We start from the raw sequence: 23,396 nt of genomic DNA on the forward strand, positions 1-23,396 counted from the left end.
TGGTGGCCTGAAATAAGTAAATATTTGGGTTAAAAATTAAAGCATATAGATGGTATCTTTTCATCTTTGTTCTCACTCGCCATTCAAAATAATGGAAATTATTCTGAAACATACTGCAAGGAAATCAGTATAAATCCTCTAAAATCAAAGGCATTGTAAGAGTGTTCTCATATCACTAGCCATATCATAGGGTTGAGTATTCAAAATATGAAGGTGTAATCAATGAATTGACTGCTGCGTGACCACTGCTGCTATTATTAGCTATGCTGCAGGAAACATTTTAATTCTATTTTCAGCTCCAGATACTTACATGTTAACTACAGAAAAACTCATTGAGCTTCTGTATTTGAAGGATTGTATCTAAAATGATGAAAATTCTTCATTAAAGATATTATTTAGCTTTTGGCAAAAATATGTTTTTCATTTTAGTTTGTTACAGTGTACTCTTAAGACATATAATCACTAGAAGACAATGAGAAGGGAACTATAATGGCAGTTCATAAGGTTTTTTTTAATAATTTTTGGTGTAATAATTGAGTTATAGTTTTTAATTAGAATCAAAGTTTAAATAGTAGGAGTTACAATTAATATTGTTTAGTTGATAAGTATGAGACTGTAAGAGGATTCCAATATGTTCAAAAAGTAAAAGTGTTCTGAATCAGTCTACAGACATGCTGCTATAACTTCATAACAACATGGTAGACTGCTTTATGGAGCCAGTGATTCCAAAGATCCACTTTAACTTTTCTTTTTTTTTCTTTTTTTTTTTTTTTTACTGGCAGGTGTCCCACTGGCCTGAGGCCAGCGGCTGTGAGTGTACTGCAGCTTGTGGTTTACACCAGAGTGTAGAAAATACCGACACCAGCTGGCTGCACATAATTAAGCTGATTGCGGTGTGACAACTTGAACTATGATACAGATATGTGATAAATATACAAAATGTCTTACAAATTTGATTCTCTGACATATTTTATCTACTTTTTTTTCTCCTTAACAGATATGATATCTGCACTTATAAAAACAAGCCTTGTGGAACACTGGGTAAGATTATAAAGAGAAATTTCAGCTTGTATTTGCTGTTTATTGCCTTGCTTTATACTTGGCTATTAATTTATTGGCTGATTAGACCTTTTAAAGTTTATGCTTTCAAAATATTGCAGTTTTATAAACATGAATAATAAAGGGTAACCTAGATGGTTTTATGCTTTGATAGATTGCTAGCAGTTTAAGTGAGCTGCTGATGGGCCTTCATTCTTTGGCAGCTGTAATGCTGATAAAACCTAGCAGATGACTCAAACTTACCAAGCAATAATTAGAGGAGAGGACTTACTGTTTATTTCTATTTAACCTGTCTCCATGATCAATTTAAAAAAATACAAATAAAAGACTTTAGGAAAGTTTAAAGAAAAAAAAAACACAACAGCAACAAAATCACCCACCAAAACCAACAAAAAACACAAATCCCCCAAAAAACACCCTACAAAAGAAACAGGCATTGAGATTTACACTGTTGGTCTGTTGTACACAAGGAGTACAGCTTCAGACTGTTACTTTCACAGACTTAGAGAAAAATAACACAGTGATATAAATTACAGTAATATTGAACTCCTTAAAACAGTGCTTTGACAATGGAGAAACACAAGCAACCTTGAGTGCAGGATGGAGAACTATCGTTCTCTCCACACCTAAATTTGTCACCAAAAGTTATTTACTATACTATAGTTGTTACCTTTAGTAGTGCTTTAATATATGAAAGAAGCATTATTCAAAGAGTATATATATATTTTTTTTTTTTCCAATTTGGATCCTTTTATATAAGCCTCTTTCTCAGAAGTAATTAAAGATATAATTCTAATTCAGTTAGTTCAGGATATTAATACTTTTCTCCTAATCAGAGCTCATAATTTTATTTGCTTTGTCTTTCCCTGTATTACTGTATGCTTTGCTAGCCTTAACTCATGTTGATTTTTCTACATGTCTTGCTCAAGTCAGCATGATGCTTGTGGCACAGGGAAGTAGTTTATATGGGGAAAGGTATAAAAATTTTGCCTGCTGTAAATATAAACAATATCCACAGCATGTTTTAGTAAAAGGCAAATGATGATGAATTTCTAAATGTAATTTATTTTCTTTTGACATCTGTGGTGGAAGAGAAAAAACTGAAGAGACTGTCTATATTGATGTCATATTGATGTCTTTGCAATTGTAGTCTTAAAAGAAGAAAGTTTTAAAGGGCGTACATTCACCGATGAACTATTTGATATTTATATGTGATATTTTTAACACAGATCATTAGTGTACTATTTCTTACTGTATCAGACTTTGGCATAAAGGCAAATACTGAATACAGCATAACAGGGGATAGACTCTGGCAAATGCTTGATTAAAAAAAAAAAAATCACATGGTATCATTTCCAACTCACTGTTATGGGATCCTTGGCGACAGAACCACAACACTTCATTTGCATTATAGGCATTGAATGGGAGAAGAGACAAGGCCCCGTGGCTCTCTTTTGCGAGGCATTTAATATGCTTAAGTCCCACTGACCTCCAGTAACTAAAGTTAAGCATATATTTAAGGTGTCTGTGAACAAAAGTCTCAAAAGGTCAGAAGAAACCTGAGTCATTGGTGTTCTAGGAAGAAACAGAAGTAAAGGATTTACTGTGGCATAGATGTCTCTCTCCTATTCCAGTTTCCTAAAATAAGGAATCTTGCATGGAAACTCTTAGAAAAGATAGACCTCAGATGTCTTTGCAGCACCTCTGTGGCTCCAGTGAAGAACTACTTTTTTTTTGTTTAAATCTGAGCCATAGACTGGGTTCTGGACTTGATCTCTGCCACTTTCTGCAAGCATGGTATGGAATTATAAATCATTAATCTGGTCTTGTAAGTCACTGAAGAAAGTGCTCAGTTATAAGATCTGAAGATAGAGATGATTTCATCACTCAAATCATAGAATCATAGAATAGTTTGGGTTGGAAGGGACCTTTAAAGGTCATCTGGGCCAACCCCCCCCCTGCAATGAGCAGGGACATCTTCAACTAGATCAGGTTGCTCAGAGCCCCATCTAGCCTGTCCTTGAATGTTTCCAAGGATGGGGCACCTACCACCTCTCTGGGCAACCTGTTCCAGTGTTTCACCACCCTCATCGTGAAAAATTTTTTCCTTGTGTTCAGTCTGAATCTACCCTCTTTTAGTTTAAAACCATTACCCCTTGTCCTGTCGCAGCAGGCCTTGCTAAAAAGACTATCCCCATCTTTCTTATAAGCCCCCTTTAAGTATTGAAAGGCTGCAATAAGGTCTCCCCGGAGCCTTCTCTTCTCCAGGCTGAACAACCCCAGCTCTCTCAGCCTGTCCTCATAGGAGAGGTGTTCCATCCCTCTGATCATTTTTGTGGCCCTCCTCTGGACCTGCTCCAACAGGTCCATGTCCTTCCTGTGCTGAGGACCCCAGAGCTGGACGCAGTACTGCAGGTGGGGTCTCACCAGAGCGGAGTAGAGGGGCAGAATCACCTCCCTCGACCTGCTGGCCACGCTTCTTTTGATGCAGCCCAGGATACGGTTGGCTTTCTGGGCTGCGAGAGCACATTGTGGGCTCATGTCCAGCTTTTTGTCTATCAGTACCCCCAAGTCCTTCTCCGCAGGGCTGCTCTCAATCCCTTCATCCCCCAGCCTGTACTGATACCGGGGGTTGCCCCGACCCAGGTGCAGGACCTTGCACTTGGCCTTGTTGAACCTCATGAGGTTCGCACAGGCCCATTTCTCCAGCTTGTCCAGGTCCCTCTGGATGGCATCCTGTCCCTCAGGCGTGTCAACCGCACCTCTCGGCTTGGTGTCATCTGCAAACTTGCTGAGGGTGCACTCGATCCCGCTGTCTATGTCATTGATGAAGATATTGAACAGCACTGGCCCCAGAACGGACCCCTGAGGGACACCACTTATCACCGATCTCCATCTGGACATTGAGTCATTGACCACTACCCTCTGGATGCGACCATCCAGCCAATTCCTCATTCACCCAACAGTCCACCCATCAAATCCATATCTCTCCAATTTAGAGAGAAGGATGTCGTGGGGGACTGTGTCAAAGGCCTTACAGAAGTCCAGATAGATGACATCCGTAGCTCTTCCCTTGTCCACTGATGCAGTCACTCCATCATAGAAGGCCACTAGGTTAGTCAGGCAAGACTTGCCCTTGGTGAAGCCCTGCTGGCTGTCTCGAATCACCTCCCTGTCCTCCACGTGCCTTAGCACAGCTTCTAGGAGGATCTGTTCCATGATCTTCCCAGGCACAGAGGTGAGGCTGACAGGTCGATAGTTCCCAGGGTCCTCCTTTCTACCCTTTTTAAAAATGGGTGCAATGTTTCCCTTTCTCCAGTCCCCGGGGACTTCACTCGACTGCCATGACTTTTCGAATATCATGGAGAGTGGCTTGGCAACTACATCAGCCAATTCCCTCAGGACTCTGGGATGCATCTCGTCAGGTCCCATAGACTTCTGTACATTCAGGTTCCTCAGGTGGTCACGAACCCGATCTTCTCTTACAGCAGGAGGGGCTTTGCTCCCCCAGTCCCTGCCTTGAGGTCCATCCACTCGAGAGGTGTGGGAAAAGCGGTCGCCAGTTAAGACTGAGGCGAAAAAGTTGTTGAGTACCTCAGCCTTCTCCTTGTCTGTTGTTACCAGTTTGCCAGTCATGTTCATTGGGGGGTACACTTTCTTTGACCTTCCTTTTCTGGCTGACATACCTGTAGAAGCCCTTCTTCTTATTCTTTGCATCCCTTGCCAAGTTCAGCTCCAGCCACACCTTGGCCTTCCTAACCCCATCCCTACACAACCGGGCAACATCCCTGTACTCTTCCCAGGATACCTGTCCCTGCTTCCACTGCCTGTGCATTTCCTTCTTGCCCTTTAGTTTGACCAGCAGGTCTCGACTCAGCCATGCCAGTCTCTTGCCTTCCTTTCCTGATTTCTTACACCTGGGGATCGAGAGCTCTTGTGCCCTATGGAAAGCGTCCTTAAAGATCTGCCAGCTCTGTTCTGCTCCCTTGTCCCTGAGGGCAGTTTCCCAGGGGGTCCTATTGACTAACTCCTTGAACAGCTGGAAGTTTGCTTTCCTAAAATTCAGGGTCCTGACTTTACTTTTTGCCTGACCCATATCCCTCAGGACTGCGATCTCCACCAGTGCATGCAGGATCACTGCAGCCCAGGCTGCCTCCAATCTTGACACCTCTGATTAGCTCACTTGCATTGGTGACCAACAGGTCCAGTATTACGGCCCCTCTGGTAGGGCTGTCTATTACCTGGCCTAAGATGTTGCCCCTCTGGTAGGGCTGTCTATTACCTGGCCTAAGATGTTATCCTCGATACACTCCAGGAGTCTGCTGGATTGCCTGCAGCTCACTGTGCTACTTTTCCGGCAGATGTCGGGGTGGTTGAAGTCCCCCAGCAGGATGAGAGCCTGCGAGTGTGATGCCTCCTGTAGCTGGAGTAAGAAGGCTTCGTCAATAGTCTCCCCTTGGTCGGGCGGCCTGTAGTAAACGCCGACTACAAGGTTCCCTTTGTTGCCTTGGTCTCTAATTCTTACCCATAAGCTTTCAACCTGCTCGTGGCTATTCTTCAGAGACAGCTCTTCCCAATCTATCCATTTTTTGATGTAGAGGGCAACCCCTCCACCCCTCCGTCCTCGCCTGTCCCTTCTGAACAAATGTGGTGAACTTTGCAGGGGAACATGACAGTTTTTATGTAAGTATTGCCATGTTGTCTTCAGAATGTCCTACTCAATTAGAATAGTATAGTTTAGGCAGGTGAACTGTAATTATTGTGTTTTCTACAGGTTGCACACTGCAAACAATTTACAGTTTTTTCTTAATGGATAGTTGTTGTTCTTCTGATGTTTCATCCTGTCCTCAGTGGGCATGTCTACACCGGGGATTTGATTTAGAGCAGTAATACTGTTTTGATGCAAATTGTACAGACACACATTGTTGCTTTTTGCCCATGTCAGTTTGGTTATCAAAGTAGTTTTGGTATGTGCAAACTAGATTTGTTTTGGAGAAAATGAAGTCGGAACGCATACTCCCCAAATGCTCCATATGTGCCTATGGGAGACATTAAGGTCTGAATCACTACATGGGCTGTATTTTCATTATATCCTGTAATATTTTTTCCTTTTGAAAGCTTTGAACCACATACGTAGTGAATATGTTCAGCCTATGGGATTAAACTAGTCCAAAGTAGGATGTCCAACCCATGCAGAAAGATGTGAGGAGCCTCAATATCAGTGCTTCACTTTGCTGACCAACTCCTATGGCTCCAAATTACTTGCTAATGTGGACACAGACAGGAAGCATTTGTCATCTTATTACTTGCTTCTGTTAGTCCAAACAGAATAATTTGAAGTAGCACTTTTTCCAGTCGCTTTTTTGTTATAGTGTAGTTAAATGAGCAGGTGATTTCCTTAAAGAAAGGATTACTGCTTTTTTTAGATAAGAAATCCTAGGGAGGAATACAGTAAATAAATCTGATGTTTAGAGCTTTCTCTAATGGCACCAAGTTATGTCTACAGTATGTTGTGTGATACTCTGTTGCTGAAGAATGTATAAGATAAGGAAGAGCTTTCTCTCTCTAAAGAAAGTTTTTAAAAGCACTTGTAGTACAGTAAGGTTTTAATTCCAGGAGATGATGGGTGATAAATGGAAAAGACTTCAATGGTTGAATGAACGGTTGTTATTAACGTCTCCTTTCTCTTCATTGATGCATTCAGTTTTGCTTTTATAATTTTTTTTAAATGTACCATGTGAGGCTTTTTGTAGCTAAAAAAGTTGCTTGTATGTTTTTATGAACCCACTAAACTTAAACATTTCTTTAGAAAAATAATGTGGATACGTTTGGCTTTCTTCAGGCTCAAGAATGTTAAAATAGAAATGCTTTCTTGAATTCCCTCTCCTGTCTCAAGTTACCAGGTGGTCCCACGTTACCAGAAGTAAAATTTATAAATCTAACCCCTAGTCTAGACATTTTCCAGCACTGACTGCAGTTCAAAAAATATTAATGTCTAGCTGGCAAAGTGAAATTCCCCCCAGTGATTTTTGCAAATGACTAGAAAGTTAACCTTTAGCCAACTGCTCCTTCTGTGCATAGAGGTTATTAAAAAGAATCCAGGCATTTATAATGAGGGCTTTTAAGACTGAAACACCTTGGCATGACCTTTGTGTCTCCTTCTGTTTATTCAGGCTTGGCCTCTGTGGCTGGAATGTGTGAGCCTGAAAGGAGCTGCAGCATTAATGAAGACATTGGCCTAGGTTCAGCTTTTACCATTGCACATGAGATTGGTCACAAGTGAGTGAGTTTAAAAAAAGAATACATTTTAATGTATCACCTTTTTAATATTAGTTTAATAATAGATATTATTTTTCCTGCATGGCTGTACCATCTCTATTCTGGTGCTCCATGTTTCTGTATATAGTATTCATGAGTGGCAGTACATGTTATTTAGTATGTATTTCCAAGGGCTTTAACTTTAGTACTGAAGACTCATTGTTTACCCTTTGATTTCAGATTCCAGTTTAATCTGTGCTTTTGAGATTTGGCTCACAACCTTCCTACTCTGTTTCATATTTTAAAATATTTGGCTTTGAAAATTTTCTCTCCCCCCCCCTTTTCTTTATGAAACAAAAGTAGTTAAAAGGTAATTTTTTTGCTTTTTCTTATTTTGTCTTACATATAATTCAAAGTATTTTAATTAAAACATTGATTCTGTTGTCAATATTTATACACTTTTAGTCATCTTTCACTCAAGCATGAAATATATAAAACAGTCATAGCATCACTTGTTACATTTTAAGCACCAGCATATCATTTTAAAGAGCATGATGTTATGAGTGATGAAATCTGAGTAGAGTTTGGTATGGAAATATTTCAGGTCTTCCTTCAAAAGACAGCATTGTTAGTACATTGTGATGAGACTAAAAATACTAGGCACCATCTATTATCAAGAAGTTTCCTTCTTTGTTTACATGGGTTGACCAACACTGAGTTATGGATGACATGTTTTTCCAATCATTAGCTGATGCAACTGCTAAAAGTTCCAATGCAGACTGAAATGGAAGCTATCAATCTGCTGATCAAAAGCAGAAGTTGGAAGTAAACACTTATTTCCAGCCCACCTATCATGCGAGATAATCACTGGGCAAGTATGATCTCATTTATATTATGTATGAAAAAAACACTGTAGTTGCACTGAAGTAAATGAATTCTAGAATCCAAAAGCAATTGTATAAGATCTGAACAAAAACACGTATAATTCTCATCATCTTCATTTCCTTCCTCCTTTACTTGCATGAGTTGACAAAGATAGGATAAAGGAAAATATATTTCCACTGTTGAGGAAAGAGCTCCTCCAAATCACTCATAGTTCTGCAATTCTTGTTAATAAAATCTCTTATAGTAATATGTGACCTTGCTGTGAATTTAAGTCACGTGTTTAACAACAAAAGAACCTACAATACCACATCTTAATTCTAATCCATATGTCCTGCAGCTACATCTTTTATGCAGGTTATTCCACAGATACATGAAAATAATTTAAATATATGCAGCTATTTTATCATGTAAAGCTGGCATGATGACAATTGATTTGAAGAGCTTAGACTTTGATTAGAATCTGAGAAAAACAATATAGCCATTGTATATATCCTGTTAACACAGGATTATTATTTTTTTTTTACCATCTGTGTTTTCTTCAATACATATCTTTTGGCTTCTTATACATAAGGTCTTTTAAAATTCTGAAATCTCAGCTCTTTGAGTCTTTTGCCTCCTCCTGTAGCTTGCATGACATGTCAAATGCTGGTTTGAAATAAAAGTAGAAATCATATTCATTAGATTTTATCCGATGCACAGTGATTAAAGAAAGTTTCACTGCAAGCATGGTGTTAAATGAACATACCATGTAGATAAAGCTGGGGGAAGAAGAAGGAAGGGGGGGATGTTCGGAGTGATGGTGTTTGTCTTCCCAAGTAACCGTTATGCGTGATGGAGCCCTGCTTTCCTGGAGATGGCTGAACACCTGCCTGCCCATGGGAAGTAGTGAATGAATTCCTTGCTTTGCATGCGCGCGTGGCTTTTGCTTTACCTATTAAACTGTCTTTTTCTCAACCCACGAGTCTTCTCACTTTTACTCTTCTGATTCTCTCCCCCATCCCACCGGGGGGGAGTGAGCGAGCGGCTGTGTGGTGCTTAGTTGCTGTCTGGGGTTAAACCATGACAATACCTTCAGTAAAAGCTGGAAAGAATATGTGGGCAAAAAATCTTCAAGGCTTATAACATTTTGTGCTATCCACTCATCACCCCCCATTCACCCATAATGTGACTGAATGCTGAATGCCTCTCTGACTAAATCAAGCAAGTTATTACTTTCTCTTGACTTCCTGCTTCCTTGAGTGGGTATTATTAAGGAATGTACTAGAAGATAATTGCATATGTGAGTAAAATAATAGTTTCAAAGAGCATTGTAAATTTTTTTCTTTGGCTGTACCACAATGATTGCTTTTCTCTTCAGACATACATGGGAAATAGGAAATTGGTTTAATTGTCAAATGAAAAATAGAATCATTTAAGTGACACGTCTACACTGAATGTATAACATACACTAAAAACCCACTCAAATTAGAATAGGACGATTGCATTTTTAGAGATCATGTTTTTATTAATTATATAGTTGCTGTGGAATATTGAGTTTGTTAAAAAATGTTGAACTAAGGAATAAAATTATCTTGTGATTAAAAGAGAACGGTAATGGTAATACATGTATTCTGGTAGATTCTTCACAATTTCTCCAAAACTGGATTTGTAAGATTCTGTGATTGGAAGTATGGCTCAACTTGTTATTAGTTTCTAGTAGTTCATTAAATTATAAAGTGATGGGAAGTTATTAGATCATCTAATCTGACTTTATGTATATTGCAGTGTATTAAATTTAACTCATTTACCCTTGTATTGATCCAAATAACTTGCATTTGGTTGAATAATAGTATCCAGAAAAGCACTTAGTCTTGAAGACTTAGAGACTGTGAGTGTGATTATTATGGTCAGTCATACTTTCTGTTAAATATTTATAAGTAATTTTTAAAATATGTTTTTGGCTTCTGTTCCTTACCACTTGTAAGTTTTTATTATAGTTTTGATATTTGTATAGTCCAATTTTGGTGCAGATAAGCTGCATGCGGTCGAGACTCATAACTAGCTGTTTTCATTGAAGACGACCATATACTGTGATTAACTCTGTGTTTCTTTCTTGAGGGCATAAAGAATGGTGTTAGATTAACAGTTTTATGGTTGTTTCTCCCTATGCATGGTTCTGAGAACAGCCTTGTATTACTCTTAATACTTCCGTGAATCAGATAAAATTCAGAGTGAGTCCTTCAGACTTCAGAATAGTGTCTCTAGAAATTTGATTTATGATGCTTGACTTTCAGGATGCTGAAGAAATGCTTAAGATTTCCGGTAAGGAAAAATCACAACCAGTTATTTCTCATGGCAGGAGTGAGAATTGAATGTGCATGCCCTGCATTATCAAACAAAGTTTGACTTTCTCTTCTTAGTGAGGAAAGGAACTATTTGCCAGTTTGAATATGCTCTTATGCTCAGACAAGTATAAAACTTAAGATCCAGTCCCATTTTGTGTTTCCCTACCAACTGAGTTAGGGGGTTTTCCGCTCTGTGCTTTTTTATTTGAATACTTTCTGAACTGCCTAACTTGCCTCATGCACACTGTACAGGATGGTTAGTTGAATTGATAGGGAATTCCAGGTTCCATTGAAAGGGGTATGTCCCTAAAAGAAAGGCATTGTGCCATTCATTGTTGCAGTCCTATTGAATGATCTGAGATCTGGAAACTAAATAACAATGTGAAAAGAATAAGTAAGATAAAAGGGGGGTGGGAATTGAAATGTCAAAACATGAGGATAGTGGACTAGACTTTGAACAGAGAACTGTCCATAAAACTCTGAGTAAGGAAAGAATTTTCTAGTGACAGACATCTATAGAGGGCCATATGGAGGGAGCAGGGAGAAAAGGCTGGTGGCTAAAGTAACTTCTGAAAAATCAGAATTGTCTTGATTTATAGAAGATGTAATGAACTGAAATTCAGAGGAGTTTGGCAGTCATATCTTGATGAAAAGAAGGTGTAAGAAATAGTAAGGAAATAGATTGTAGTTTAGTAAGGTAAATTGGCTGCAAGATAAAGAAGAAAAATAATATTTCCTAGCATGTAAAATGTGCCTGCAATTGTAGCATTTTTAAAAGTCTTTTGTAGTCTGTATGCAAAGTAAAAAAATAGCATAAATACCCCTACTGCCCATATGTGAAAGTTGGTCTTCAGTGCTGGAGTAGAAATTTCTAATCCAGGAAAATGTTATCCTAGAGGTACTTTCAGAAGCTAGTTGTCTTTTCCTCATTCTTCAGTGATCAGAGAGCTTCATGTTTGATTGGTCAAATCTCAGCTGCATTACAGGACCTGAGTTTGAGCGAGATATTTTCTAGAAGAAATGCATCTCCAAGGAATTGGAGTATTGTACAACTAGTAAGAAAATACTCCAATCTGAGGTAATAGGGACACATATACCAAACTTCAAAATATGAAGCACAACTAGGATGAATTGTACTAATACCACTTCCCATCAGCTCTCCCATGAACAGATCTCCAGTTGATTGTGTCATCATTGTTTTATCTATGATGATGATGATGATGTCTTCCATCTTCAACTATATCAGGGCTGACACAGTCAAATCTACATTGAATGAACACCTCAACACCAGCCAGAACAAGTTAAAACTTGTCCTTGCTAGATGCCTAGGATCCTGCTAGATGCCTAGGATTGTCTGAGAATGATGATTTAAATTTTTAGGCACAGTTTAGGTAACTTTTTTTTAGTTAAGGGAGTAAATTGACTGGAAAAGCCACATAAGACTATATATATTTTTTCTCTTATTTTTTTGTTAAAGAAACATTGTTTTAGGTCTGCCTTTGTAATACTACAGGTATAAAAGCAGGCAACTTCTATTAAAAAAAAAAACTTATTTTGTCTTTCCTAGTGCAAATAATTAGTATAATAAAACTTCTTAAGGTTAAAGTTTCTTTTTTCTCTTAAAAAGAAATATTTATTTTTCCTAAAGAGTTACATGTAGTTAAGCAGCTGTAAATCAGCCTCTGATAGTGGACAAAAAGATGAAGAGCTTGATTTTACAATATTTCTCTTGCTTGGTATTCCTGTAACTTTGTTGCTTCACCTCACTCAAGATTCTCAGTCTCTGGTACTTTCTTCCTTATGCTTTTATACAAGTGGTGGAGCAAAGTAAGTGCCACTGCTTTAAAAGAATTAGTCCAAATTCTCCATATAACTCATGAATCTGTAAGTGACTAAAAAATGAACATACCCTGTTGTATTTAGAGAAAAAAAATTAGTGTTCTCTGCAGTTCTGAATGCTCCAAACTCTAAGAAAGCTAGGAAATGGCTTGATATGCAGATCATCAGTACTACAATTGGAAAGCAGAGATAATTGATTGCTAACGAGTGAGGAAAAAACAGTTCACCTGAGTAGCACATTTCAGATAACTTCAGTGCTATAGAAGTGCATGATATACAAAATAAACCTCTGTGAGCAGTACTGAGAAGCATTCAGATTGATTTGGATCTGTCTTCTCTGAATCTTAAATGTTTGGATAATAAATCAAGATGGAAGCATCCTGGCTGTCTCACAAAAATAACTGCTGTCATTTCAGATACATCAGCAATAAGTGTTTTGGCAACTGTAGCCATCATAATTTAGAACCACCCAACAAATCAGCAATCTCATCTTAAATACAACTGAAATTGTAGGGACCTGCAATATTGTTCTGTCACAAGATAAAGGAAGGGTAGATAAGAAGTTTACATTTCCATCCTTCCCTCTGTTTATACTCCAGGGTCTCTGGTTATCTATTGCTGTTTTATTCAGTGCAGCTGAGACCAGTTATCTCCCCTGTGATTTTTGAGGTCAGTTCTTAAGTTGGATGTGTATTACAAATAATTCCCGCAGATATTTTTTTTCACATATAAGGAAAAAGATTGCCAAGAAAAAAAATAATCTGTTCCATTGCAGATGTTAGTAAATGAAACAGACACAGAGCACTAGTCAGGCATGCTGCTGCCTTAGCATTTTTTAAGAAATATACAAACTATAGAGAAATTGCAGGAGAGTTTCAATTATGATTTTAAAGTTCTTGGTGCTGCTGGTTTGCACAGTTCTTAAATGTAATGTAGGCTCTCTCTTGGGAAAAGAGGAGCCATAATACTTGGAAAAAAAGTGATTCAGAGCTGCTGGGCTAAACATCTTTCCTTGAGATGTTAGGTGGAAAGGTAACTTCATAGAAGAACCTCCTGTGTCAGCTGAGAAGACTTCTCACTCTCTCCTTGCTCATCTGGCTGTCTTTGTAAAGCCAGAATTATACTGGTTGTTTTAGACAGGCTCTTTAAGTCAGTGAAAGAAATACAGTCTGCATGTGTTTAGTCAGTTTGAAAAAGGTAAATAAATTATAACAGTGGCTCCATGAGGAGTATTTTATGTTCCTTCCTTTCTTCTCTGCCTTTTCACCCCAATCTAATTGCAAACATACTTTTGTAAAAGATGTAGCCTTAATGTAATGATGACCAAATATAACCAACGTGTTCTGGTGGAAATAAAACTGGTACTTTGGACAGAAACATGTTTTCATCTGCAATCCTGGCCATAGGAGTGCAAATTACTGGGTTGTAATGGCATGCTGCCACTATCATCTTCAGAAAAAGATGACAGTAATTGCAAAACTCCTTTCTAAGCATCAGAAAAAATTACTTGCACCTAATGATCAGTTTCCTCCTAAACTCAGAAGCAGGGGCAAGTAGAAGAGCCTTCTTGGAAGGGAATAGATGATTTAGGTGAATGAATAGTTATAAAAAATGCGAGTACCATCAGCTCATGAAAAGGCATTGAGTTCCTGTGTGCATCAAGAATAGCAGCTTCATAGACATACTTTTTATCAGACATACCACTGCCACCAGCAACAACATCTTTTTCATAAGGAGAGTGGGTAGAAGAAGGAAAGCTATTAAACTACAAGCTTTGTTCTTTTTTTTTTTTTTTTTTTTTGATAGGCCCAAAGATATTAATTTCCCAGACAGTTGAAGTCTATGTCATTTCTTTGACAAAGGGAATATACTAACTAGGGATAAGCTTGGATATCAGAAATAGTCAACATGATCCAATTCAACTCTTTCCCACATACTCAAATGCCCATTTCTATAAAGGGAGTCATTCATAGAAATTATTAAAAACTAAGGTTTTCTATTTTAAGAAATTGTACAGAGGTAATTTAAAAGGAAATGTTTCCATTTGAGGTACCCCTAATTCTAGGAAATGATGGCAGTTGAGAACTAGGCCAATAAAGTACTTATTTTCATTGTAAAATTCTGATTTGGTTTGTTGCATTGGACATCTAACTGTTTCCCTCCCAAAATATATATCAATATTGAAGACTGATCAAAATAATTAACACTGGTCTGAAAGTTTCATTATAGAACATATGTTGCTCAGAGTCACATGAAAATCTTGTATTTTTATACCACATTCTGGAGCAATATGTTCAGATTAACACTGTCACTGTTTTCAATAAAGAAAGTGGTATGAAATACTCTTGTCAGTAGATAAATGGCCAACCTTTTGTACCACCATTTGTATCTTCTGGCAGTCAGTCCTAAAAGTTTCTAGAAAATCAAAATGGAGTGCCTCAACACATTTGTATTCCTGAATGATGAGTAAGAAATCAGGGAGTCAGACTTTTTAGTATTTGTAATAGAGAAGGCTCTAACGACTGACCTCTTAAATGACATGTAAAGAAGTGATAGTTTCGCTGCTCTGGGTATGCAGAAGCTCAGTTATGGCATTCCCTTTGACTACTACTCTCTCCCATGGTCAGGAAGGCTCCTATGTATCTCACTACCCGTTCCTTTGATTTCATAATCCTTGTGCCATGTTTGGGGAAGGAGGAGCTAACTTGGCCAAAGGATAATATTTAAAGAAATAAGTTTCCCTGACTGAGAGGAAATTAATCAAAGGCAGAGTAAGAAAATGGAGTTTTTAAAAAGTGTATACTATTAAGAAAGGTCATTGTTTTGCATATTCTCTTCAAGTGCTTCATTTATGTCAGGCCAGTCAGGTACATGTTGTTGATTGTTTAGGAATAACAGTAATAATTTAATTAAAGATAGTTTAATACGTATAATGAAAGTCTTTTCAAATAGATTTTCTGTGAGTTAACTTCTAGTTTTAATTTGATGATTATGTTGGCCATCTGTAGCTCCAAGGGTGTCTTTCAGTAGCACAGGATTTCTAGGGCATAAGGACTCTTTTGCCATATTTCTTTTTCCAGAGTCATATCATCTTTGCTGAAAGTTAATTAAGTTGTTGCCTGGAAATCTCTGTTGGCCAAGTGCCAACTAGAGGTTTCTTACTGTATTTTCTGCTGATTTTTAGTCTCCTTCATTCTGAAGTTCCATGACAAAGGAGAGTGCTAATAGAAGGGCTCCAAGTCACCCTGTGAGTGGATACATAGAGGGAGTAAGCATACAGCATAGCCCTGGGAATTGCAAAACCCATGTTCTGCTTGAACTTTCATTGGCTACTGTGTGCCTATACGGTACTCTTACAGCAACATCACCTACTCCCTGTTTGTCCCTGTTTACTAATCCAAGCATCAGTGCCACAATGTGTATTCCTTATCCAGGTACAATAACCAAATAAGGACTGAGTGCTCTGTATTTATCTTGCAAGAATATTGTTAAATTTTCTTTAAAAGCTTTAGAAAATAAGTAAAATGCTTTCTAAAGTCTGTGGAAAAAAAATGTTACGTAGTTGCGCAGTATTCTGAGATCCGAATAAACTAAACAGAACTTAACTGATCATGATTCTCCACTTTGACTTCTCTGTACTAAGTATGTTCTTTTAGGTCCAAGCATGATTTCTGTGAAAATCATGTTAAGTTTTAAGAGATGTCCAATGCTGCAGAAGAATAATGGGCGGTTTCTCTCCTCCTCTTTTGGGCAGTTTTGGTATGAATCATGATGGAATTGGAAATTCCTGTGGGACCAAAGGTCATGAAGCAGCAAAGCTAATGGCAGCTCATATTACAGCAAACACCAACCCTTTCTCTTGGTCAGCCTGCAGTCGGGATTACATCACCAGTTTTTTAGAGTAAGTAATCTCTCAAGAAAAATCATGAGTTGTTACAAAAATTCATACCTTTCAGAATAAATAGTAGAGACACAGTGACCTGTTCTGATGGTTTACATTTTTAGAATGAACAGATGGAAGTATAGCAAGTTACTTAAGGCTTTTATATTGTGGAGTCCTTTTCCTATGTAATGGTAAAAGCTTCTCCTGCTCCATTCCCCACCTTACAGTTCTCATTTTTAATCTATTCAATACATTTTAAAGTGCTGATCATATTTTATTACTAAATTAATCTGAGGGTGAGAAATAGAGAAGGATTGAATTTTTCTATGAATGATGGGAAGTATTTTTTTTTTAAATACATGCATAATGTGAGGGAATCGAATGAAAGGAACAAGGTTCTAGCCCTGTTCCTTGTACATTTCATTCTCCTGATTTTTTAATGCAGTCTTGTGGGTTTTTTTCTATCAATATTCTTTGGCACCTTTAGCGAGAATATAAAGATCATAGGAGAGGATGGCATAGATCTTTATATTAATACCTTAAAATTGTGCTAACCTATACTTCTGTGGTGATTTTTATCCAGAAATAGATTGCTATCTGAAATTTTACTTCTGTATGAAAAAATTAAAATAGTCAAAATATGTTAGTCTCAAAAATGTGCTCATATCAATGTATACATTGGTATACATGATACATAATGAAGCCTTTGTATGCATTTTAAGTTGTGGAAGACACAGAACTGTTCACTGAGAACACGTTAATAACAGGATTTTTAAAAATGTGCATAAGACGGGCTTTATGGGAGCAAATGTCAGTTGGTTGGTAGGTTCAGTGTCATCAGTGCAATTATTCCTTTTAGAAATAAAGGTTGTTCAATAATTCAGACACTGTGTTTTAGGAGATGGACTTAAACCAGTCAAGTGGTCTAACCGCTAAGAACAAACTGGGCTGCTTCTCTTTCAGGGATCTAACCTCAGAATAAGGTGCTGTATTCTGAATCTTACTTGAAGGAACCCATCCAGACCAATACATTTTCTTTAGATTGGTTCAAATGTAGCTTCCCACTCGATGTACAGGAGCACTGAATTGTTCTGAAGAGGTGTTTGAGCTCCCCATAGAGTCAGTGGGCAGAGACAGATGTTTCATGTTGGTGTTAGGTGCTGTTCAGAGGAAAATACTTCTCCTCAGTTTCTGTATCAGGTTAAGGCATTTTGTATCACCCCACTGAACTATGCACCCACCCAATTTTATGTACTGGAGTGTTTAAGATGAGTGTATAAACTAAAGCACACTGAATAAGTCATCCTACATGTATGTGTGATACAGGTTTCTAACAATATAAGTTGATTTTCTCAGGAAAGATATATATGTATTCATTTAACACTAGCATTATAAAAAAAATACAGGGTAGACTTGTTTCATCATTGCCAATCATTTCTGTTAATTCAACACTGTTCCCATTAGTAGTCTTTCTAGTATGTCACGCAGCCTAGTTTTAACTATGACAAAGAGTAGGGTTTTCGCATCTCTTCTGAGAGATTATTTCACAGCTTGGTAGTTCTGACTGTCAGCTTATAGTTCAGGTATTTTCTTGTAGCATTTGGGGGTTTGTTTCTTACTGTTTCAGTTCTGCTCTTCTCTGCCTCATCTTACTTCTATTTGTTGCTCTCTTCTGAACTCCATTTTGAACTCATAATTGTCCTGAAAATAAGTTGTCTATTGATGAAGATGTAATTCCACAGGTAGCTAAGCAGTCATTTCTTATTTATGGCCTTTGAGAAAGAAATGTGGTAAAATTCTGTGGCTTGTATTATGCTGCAAATGTAATAGAGCTGAATATTTGTTCATAAAGTTCCCGCACAGTTTTAAATTTCAGTCTGAACAAACTTTTTTGTTTCTTTACTTGATATGTATGCAGTGATCTTTCAATTTTTTACTGTCAGTTAAAAAACATGTTTAGCTTGTGCCTCCTCTACTTTATGTTTAAATGTTTTTATTTATTTTAGTTTTTACTGTTAGCATCTCCATTATTCTTTTCTATTCCCCAGGTTTGATTCACTATTAAGTTTCATTTTTAAGTCTGGGGGATGCCACTGAAATTGTAGTTATATTAGTATAAAGCCAGAATAGTACTCTGGTGAATCTATTCCTGTAGTTCTAATCTCTTCAGTTTTTCTGAGATACTTCTCTATCATTGCCAGTGTTTGCAACTCTACTTGAATTACTACCATCTGTGAATTTCATAAAAAATCATTACTGAAGATACTAGGTGATATTTGAGCTAGAGTAAAAAAAACCCCTAGAAATAGCAGCTTCAATAATACATTATCTTTTATAATATTTTAGCTATATTTTTGTAACCCAGAATGTAGATGTTATTTTTTTCAAAGCCACCTTGGATAAACATTCTTCTAAGCATTGCAATTATGAATGGATTTTCCAATTGGATAGGATACTGTGTTAAATAACATACTAAGAGCCAAAGATAACTTCTCCTTCATCTACTAATTTTGCAATCTGTCTTTAAAAATGTCAGATTTCTCAAACATGATCTGTTCATTATAAATCCATGCTTCTTATTGTTTTTGGTTCTAATATCCTATAAATGAATTGATACTTTTTTCTGAAAATAGTTGTTTTATTATTTTATAAAGTTGAATAGTCTGTAAAACTGTAGGTTTTTTCTCGTTTCTAGTCTTCTCCCCAGCTTTTCATGTCATATCCTCAATGACAGCAGGAAGCTGTTAAGATAGAGTTACACAGGTACCTGAAGGACAGCTGTCAGAAGCCTAGATCACTTCTTTTTTACCTATTCACACCTTTCCTTGAGGCAGAACAGCTTTAAGAGCAGAGGCTTTTCTGTTGTAGGTAATGATCAGTGAGCAAGAAGCAAAGAAAAATAGTGAGTTTCATGTGGTAGCAATTCTTTGACTGTTCCTATAAATAGCAGAACAGTCTGCATCCAGACAGGAAAACTTGTTCCTTTTTTTTTCTAATACTTTTTCAGAACTTAGCAACAGATGAGGAAGATACTGATTTAGAGCTTTAAAGGCAAATCCTCAAGATGCTGTTATCTGTGTCTGCAGATGTTTATTCCAGATAGATTAGACTCTACCCCCTTTCTCTCCATTTTTCATCAAGAATGGGAAAACAGCTGGGACAGGACCCACTAGACCACAAGCAAGGAAGACAAGTGTTTTTTTCTGTGCTTAGTGAGTATGGCTAGTTTAGGATTCATTTAGCTATGTCTAACAAGAAAGATAGAGCATGGTGGGATGAAATGCAGATACCCAAGCAGAAACCTGAGGCTGTGAGTCTGTATGACATATCACAACACCTTTTATATTTATAAGCTTGGATCTGGATACAAGTTCGGGCAGGGCTGTCATGGCACCAAGATAATGCAGCTGGAATGCATTCAGCTAGAAGCTCATTAAGAGTTCACAGTATTATATGGTAAGGTAGATTCATGTGGATTTACCAGTTTACCAGCTTGGGTCACCATTTGCTACAGCAGTTTTGCACTGTGTGCCATTTTGTAGCGTAGATACCACACTGTCCTTTCTCATCAGGCAGAAGAATTTTGAAACAGAAGTCATCCTGGTGATGTTCAAAGTTGAGCCTCAGCTTCATCCTCCTTTTTCTCATGACTTTCTAAAAACTACACCCAGAAACAAATTTTCCAGACTGATGGTACTGAGGAATAGCCATTAAATATAACTTGGAAGGTATCAATTCAGTCAGACACTAGTTGGGAAAACAAATTATTTTGCGGGATGGCCGGATAGAGGATGAATATGGCTTTAAGGATGGGAATAAAGACAAAGCAAAGCTATGTATTGCTAATAGATCATTCAAAACTCCCAAGAAGGATGACCAGTCAGCATGGGCTTTGAAATGGCCAAGGAAACCCATTCTTTTCCTGGGGAAAACTTTTCTTCTAGCACGAATAGCTGTTGTGTGTCAAGCTTTATGTTAGAGTGAAAGATTGACTGAATTCAGTTTATCAACTGAATTGTTGATAAGTGCTTTACAATGGCTTTAAATTTCGCTAACCTTTTTATGGAGTTAAATGCAGAAGTACTCACTTAGAATTGAAGGGTTGGAGAGCAGTGTCAGAGGACAGGTTCCTGTGAGAGGAGTAGAAACCCTTAATATCTGTCTATAGGAGAAATGAACCAACCCTAAAAATATTGTCTGTGATTGAAAACCGATTGGTATGATTTCATTCTATGCAGCATATATATATATATATATATATATATATATAAAAATAAATAAATAAATAAATAAATAAATATAGCATGGAAGTTTCATTATATCCAGCATATATTTATACAGTGTGCCTATAGAGCCATGCAGATCCCTAGGCATAAAAAAGAGAACTTTCTATTTAGGATTCTTTATTCAGTTACTTTTATGTTTTATAATAACATAATCTGGATGATTTCTGGAATCATAGTTGCTTAAGCTTGTCAGTATTAGATAAGAGAAGGTGTTACAAGAAGCCAGATGGCACTCTGTTTTTCAAAGGCAGGATTGTCTTTTGAAGAGGAATGAAGAACCAAGAGTCTATTTGAAAAAGTAAGATCTATCACAGGAAATTCTTGGAGAGTCTCTAGAATTGCCATACAGCAGGATTTAGATTTCAGGGACTACACCTTTCTAACTCTGGAGAGGAGCCAAAACTACCTTGGTCCAAGCAAGCCCATGTAGACAATATAAAAAATTTTCCAGTGTCTGGGGACAGGCATCATCTGGCCAAGAATCTTGGACATACAAGTCAATATGCAAGATAAATATAGGATAGTTCTATATATATGCCTCATATGCTGCCCATGGCATATTGGCCAATCCCCTGGTACTCCAGAAATCTAAATTAACTTTTTAAAAAAGTACAAGCCAAGACTAGTTCTGTAAGATAAGGTCACATCAATCATATCAAAATTTCATCTCTCTCTCTACAAATCAATGGAGAAATTTTACATTCAGTATTATCTATTGACCTACACTTTGGATTATCATTTGCCTCTTTTTTCTTTAAAGTTTAGTAGGAGATTTTTTTTTAGCTAACATAATTGGATAAAAAGGATATGTCCCCAATTGCTGTAGATTTCTCAACTGTCAAAAGTCTGTGTTTTGCTTAAAAGGCTACTCAATTAAAAAAAAGAGAAGCAGTTTGTGTAATCATTATAATACATTTATTATATGATTGTTAATCATAGCTTGCATTATAGTCCGCGAGCCAATGAGCCAATTCTTTAACATTCAAAACCTATTTTCAGTGCCAGTAATCTGGGATATTTTCCTCAACCATTGAAGGAGTTACGTTGTACTGTGTGTGTTGCTGAGATATTTGGGAATAGATATTGTAATATGAGCATAAACTCTGAGAGGTCTATGTCCATGGTTTTTGCTTTTTCTCTTTAGTGGCCTTGGATATAAAAGTGATGTCTGCACAGAGATAGTGGTCCTCAGTATTGCATTGTTCAGTCTGTAAAGATTCTAACGTTGAATCCCTGGTTGCTGTTATATTGATCAAGCAGTTAGCAGTGATAGCATGTCTGAGATCTTAAGCTTTCAGAGAATGCTCTAGTATCCTTGATATCCTTCCAAACAGAAGATTAATTTGCTATCCTGTAATATTAAAATACAAAACAATGTTTATACTATATTGTAGAGTGTTTTACAAAGATCTCTTGACACACTACCCTGGAATACTGGGATGAAATGACATCAAGCCTAGCTATTTTATAATTGAAACTAGCCCCGCTATGTCCCATATAAACTCATGAAATTAACTTAAAATTAGGAAAATGAGAAAGTCCTTGAGTACTAGTAGTATCTTGTGGAGTAAATAGAATGTATGGTGAGTTAGAGATAATCTTATTTCTATTGCAGACAGTAAAGATTTATCCACTCCCTCTTCAAAAATGTAAATGCTTTGACAGGGATATCCAGTAGCTTTTTTTGGCTTTGTATATGCTTCCTATATAAGATAAAATCACAAAGCACAAAACTGATTGTGAGTAGAAATTTTCTAAAATTGCAGAGATGAAGGTATTTGGGCATTCTTTTCCTTCCCATTATCTTTTTTACATCTACACAAGGGCTTTTTTCACTTTTGTGGGCTTGATAATAACTGTTAGATCTCTGTTTAGAAAGTGCTCCAATACCATTATTCTTTTTGCACCCTTTTGGTTCATTCCCCTAGATTTAGCAGATTTTTTTTCTGGAGTATCTGGATTGTGCCTTGGTGGAGCAAAGAGAAAGGGAGAAGAACATAGACTCAAGAGTATTACACCATTCCTGAGTCCAGTAGAACTTGTCTGGAAAGGTTCCAAGACCCTCAGCCTGTATTCATCCTTTGCCCAGCTTTGGTGAGATCCTTCATTACCAATGGAAAGTCCCTGGTTTTATGAATGTGTTTTATAACACGTGGTATTTCTTTTCCAAAATACTTCAAGTCACAGAATACAGTATCAGGTTTCCACAGTAAGTTTGTAAAATGTGTCAATTTTGTTCAAGTACTTGAGAGAAATAATAGAACTGAAGCAGAAGGAAAGGGAGAAACAAATTTTCAGTCTGAGAGATGGTGATGTAATGTAGCTAGCAAGTGAATGACTGCTTAGTAGTTTCTTGCTTTTTTGCTACTACAACGTTTCATTATGGTGAAAATCCTGTCATTAGAGCAGAACAGACATATTTTTGTATTTACTACAAGGATTTTGATTTACATTTCTGCAATTATATGTCTTGGTATAGGTAAAGTCTATAGGTATAGACTTTAATTTACAGGTTCGGTGCATTTAAAGATTTAGATCTGATTCTGTAATCTAATCTGTTCAGGGGTCCATATGCCTACGGAGAGAGTCATCAAAGGTAATAAGAGTTTTTAAATGCTGTGCCCTTGGTTGTCTGTTTACAGGATCACAGTTTACAGATCAACCTCTACATTATTGGAATCTATGGAAATATTCCCATCATATGCAATATGAGCTCAAGCTGATGTCAAATGCTAAACTTCCCATTGCTTGTTTAAGCAAAGTTCCTATCTGCAGTTTGGTCCAAACAGTACAGAAAGATCAGATTATATTTTGAGTTATTTCCATACTGGAATTATTAACATGTACTCCTCATACATGCAA

General features: G+C 37.2%; 1 protein-coding gene across 6 annotated transcripts in view; it reads left to right on the forward strand.

Moving 5' to 3' along the window:
• LOC104012373 (A disintegrin and metalloproteinase with thrombospondin motifs 6) overlaps positions 1-23,396 on the forward strand; it is a 168,852-nt gene that overhangs the window by 62,347 nt on the left and 83,109 nt on the right. For all 6 annotated transcript variants that reach the window (XM_087762590.1, XM_087762587.1, XM_087762588.1 and 3 more), the window contains 3 exons: positions 998-1,041; positions 7,233-7,338; positions 16,120-16,266. In XM_087762590.1, the coding sequence (XP_087618716.1) occupies positions 998-1,041; positions 7,233-7,338; positions 16,120-16,266 (297 nt within the window). The remainder of the gene's footprint in view (positions 1-997; positions 1,042-7,232; positions 7,339-16,119; positions 16,267-23,396) is intronic.

The sequence above is a fragment of the Nipponia nippon genome, unplaced genomic scaffold (assembly GCF_047370975.1).
Source record: "Nipponia nippon isolate SJK-2023a ecotype South Korea unplaced genomic scaffold, ASM4737097v1 scaffold_26, whole genome shotgun sequence".
Taxonomy (NCBI): Eukaryota; Metazoa; Chordata; class Aves; order Pelecaniformes; family Threskiornithidae; genus Nipponia; species Nipponia nippon.